This window comes from Phalaenopsis equestris, unplaced genomic scaffold (assembly GCF_001263595.1).
Source record: "Phalaenopsis equestris unplaced genomic scaffold, ASM126359v1 Scaffold000719, whole genome shotgun sequence".
NCBI classification, from domain to species: domain Eukaryota; kingdom Viridiplantae; phylum Streptophyta; class Magnoliopsida; order Asparagales; family Orchidaceae; genus Phalaenopsis; species Phalaenopsis equestris.
The window spans coordinates 269133-271304 of NW_018165159.1; the positions used below are offsets into that span (position 1 = coordinate 269133).

Consider the following 2172-nt stretch of genomic DNA (forward strand, 5'->3'; position numbering starts at 1 on the left):
TTTTATCTTTTTTTTCTCCGTAAAAATTGAAGCTTTTTTACAATTGACCCTGACATTTGACATAATTCCAAAAAAAATTTTCTTAGATTTTCATAATGATGTCTTTTAGCTTCACTTATATGACATTTTTGCAACATGATATGATACTTTGTTTGGAACCATTATTACATAAGAAATAGCAATCTAATTTACAAATTTAGGAATATAAACAGAGAGGCTACAGCTTTGGTTATCTAATATTATTTTTTAAAAAATAAAATCAATATTTAATAATATTTTGCTTGCAGGTCACGAAAAGATTAGCAGAGCTGAAACAAGAGTATGAGAAGCGAAATGGGGCCACCTTACCACCAACCATTGATGGTACTAAGCCGTCGAAGCCTCCCCAGTCCCCAAACAAGCCATGAAAATGACTCGACTTTCCATCAACTGAAATTGCCTTTTTGTTTGTAAAATCCTAATCGCTTATGTCTAATTTTGTAAATATTTAAATGATATATATTTTTTGCAAGATCGACACAATTTAATTATTTTCTTTTGAATTTTATGATTGTTGCGTAATATTTTTTTTGAAGAATAAAGAAGGTTCATTGTTTAGGGTTCTAATTTTGTAAATATTCAGTTGATATATATAAGAATGGGTCGGGGGTGTGAGATCCCCAACCCATCATATTTGCTTAACCCCTGTCAGGTCTGGGGGCGACCAATACGCCTAATCGAATACCCCCTCCTGAAGACAATTTTCGTCAGAGGCAGGATTTGAACCCTTGATCAAAGAGGACTTGCATCACCGAAGCGGATGCTCTACCAACTGACCTGAGAACGCGACACTCACCATATAATTATATATTGCATTAGGCTTCTTCTTACAATGAGTTAGTCTTGTACTCTGGTTAATTTATTTGAGATGACTTGAGCTGTATATAAAATTAACGAGAAATTTACCTACTCAGCACACAATTCTTTTGTATTTACATATCACACCCCTAAACTTTATTATTTACATGAATAGCGCCTTAAATCATTTTAGTTATTTAAACGTATGCATGAATAAGTGTGTTTTACATTTTAAAAAATAACAATAATATTAAAGATTTGAATGATATGTGTGTAAATAAGAAAACTTTAGATGTTCTAAAAAAAACCTAGATTGTCACATGGGCTATTTTTTTTGTAATTCTAAGGTTTTTAAAGTCTTACAAATCTATCTATTAGCCCGAGTTCTATAAAATTTGAAGCATTGTTTTGAAGGGACATTGGGGATAATTTGAGTATTTTTCTTAGGCTTTCATGAAAAATACTCAAATTAATATACTATATGACAAGCTTGCAACATAGTAAGTCACTTTGGGGGGATCCTTGCAAAAGAAATAACCATCTAGTCTAATAATTTTGTTCAAACCCCACCTAATCCTTAAATTTAAATATCTTACACTTAAGCTCCACCATTTACATTTATAACCCTCAAAATATTCATATCATACAGAAACTTTTCAAATTAAGCTTTTCATGCATGAGTATGTATCACATATGTGAGAAAAAGGAAGATTTACGAGCATACCGCTTAATTCCTATGTATTTATATTTATAACCACTAAGCTTCAAATTTTACACACATCTACTTACCTATGTATGAAAATATAAACGAGTTAGAATATGCAGCTTAGAAATATAAAATAGCTCAAAAATTAATTCATAATATTTTAACTCAATTTTAATTATAATAAAATTGATAATCATTTGGGATTTATTTATAATTTTTAGAGGTAATATTTTAAACTAAAATTTATAATTATTTGAGGCTTATTTTAAAATATATTTAAGACTAAGTAAACCATCAAAAGTGGTATTAAATCTTTACTATAATGAAAAATTGAAGGAATATTTATAAGGAATATTTACATATAGCTCACTTAATTCTTATGTATTTATATAAAATTTATTTATATATAAAAATGTGCATTTCAATTTTTAAAAGTTTAATAATGATATTTTTGATATGATATGAATGATTTGATGGTATAAATGTTAAAAAGTAAAATTCAAAAGTTTTTATGTAAATATATAGGAATTGGGTGGCATGTATGTAAATGCCACCACTATAATTGTCATTTGACCATCGGTGCATCTTAGGGCCCTTTGGGGCAGCTTATAAGTGCGGGCGGCGTTTTG

The 2172-nt window shown here is 29.2% G+C and overlaps 1 protein-coding gene across 1 annotated transcript in view; it reads left to right on the forward strand.

Annotated features, from left to right (window-relative positions):
• LOC110030449 (EVI5-like protein) overlaps positions 1-522 on the forward strand; it is a 48514-nt gene extending 47992 nt beyond the window's left edge. The window contains exon 10 of the mRNA XM_020733167.1: positions 288-522. Coding sequence (XP_020588826.1) covers positions 288-407 — 120 coding nt within the window. The 3' untranslated portion in view covers positions 408-522. The remainder of the gene's footprint in view (positions 1-287) is intronic.
• The last annotated feature ends 1650 nt before the right edge of the window (positions 523-2172 follow it).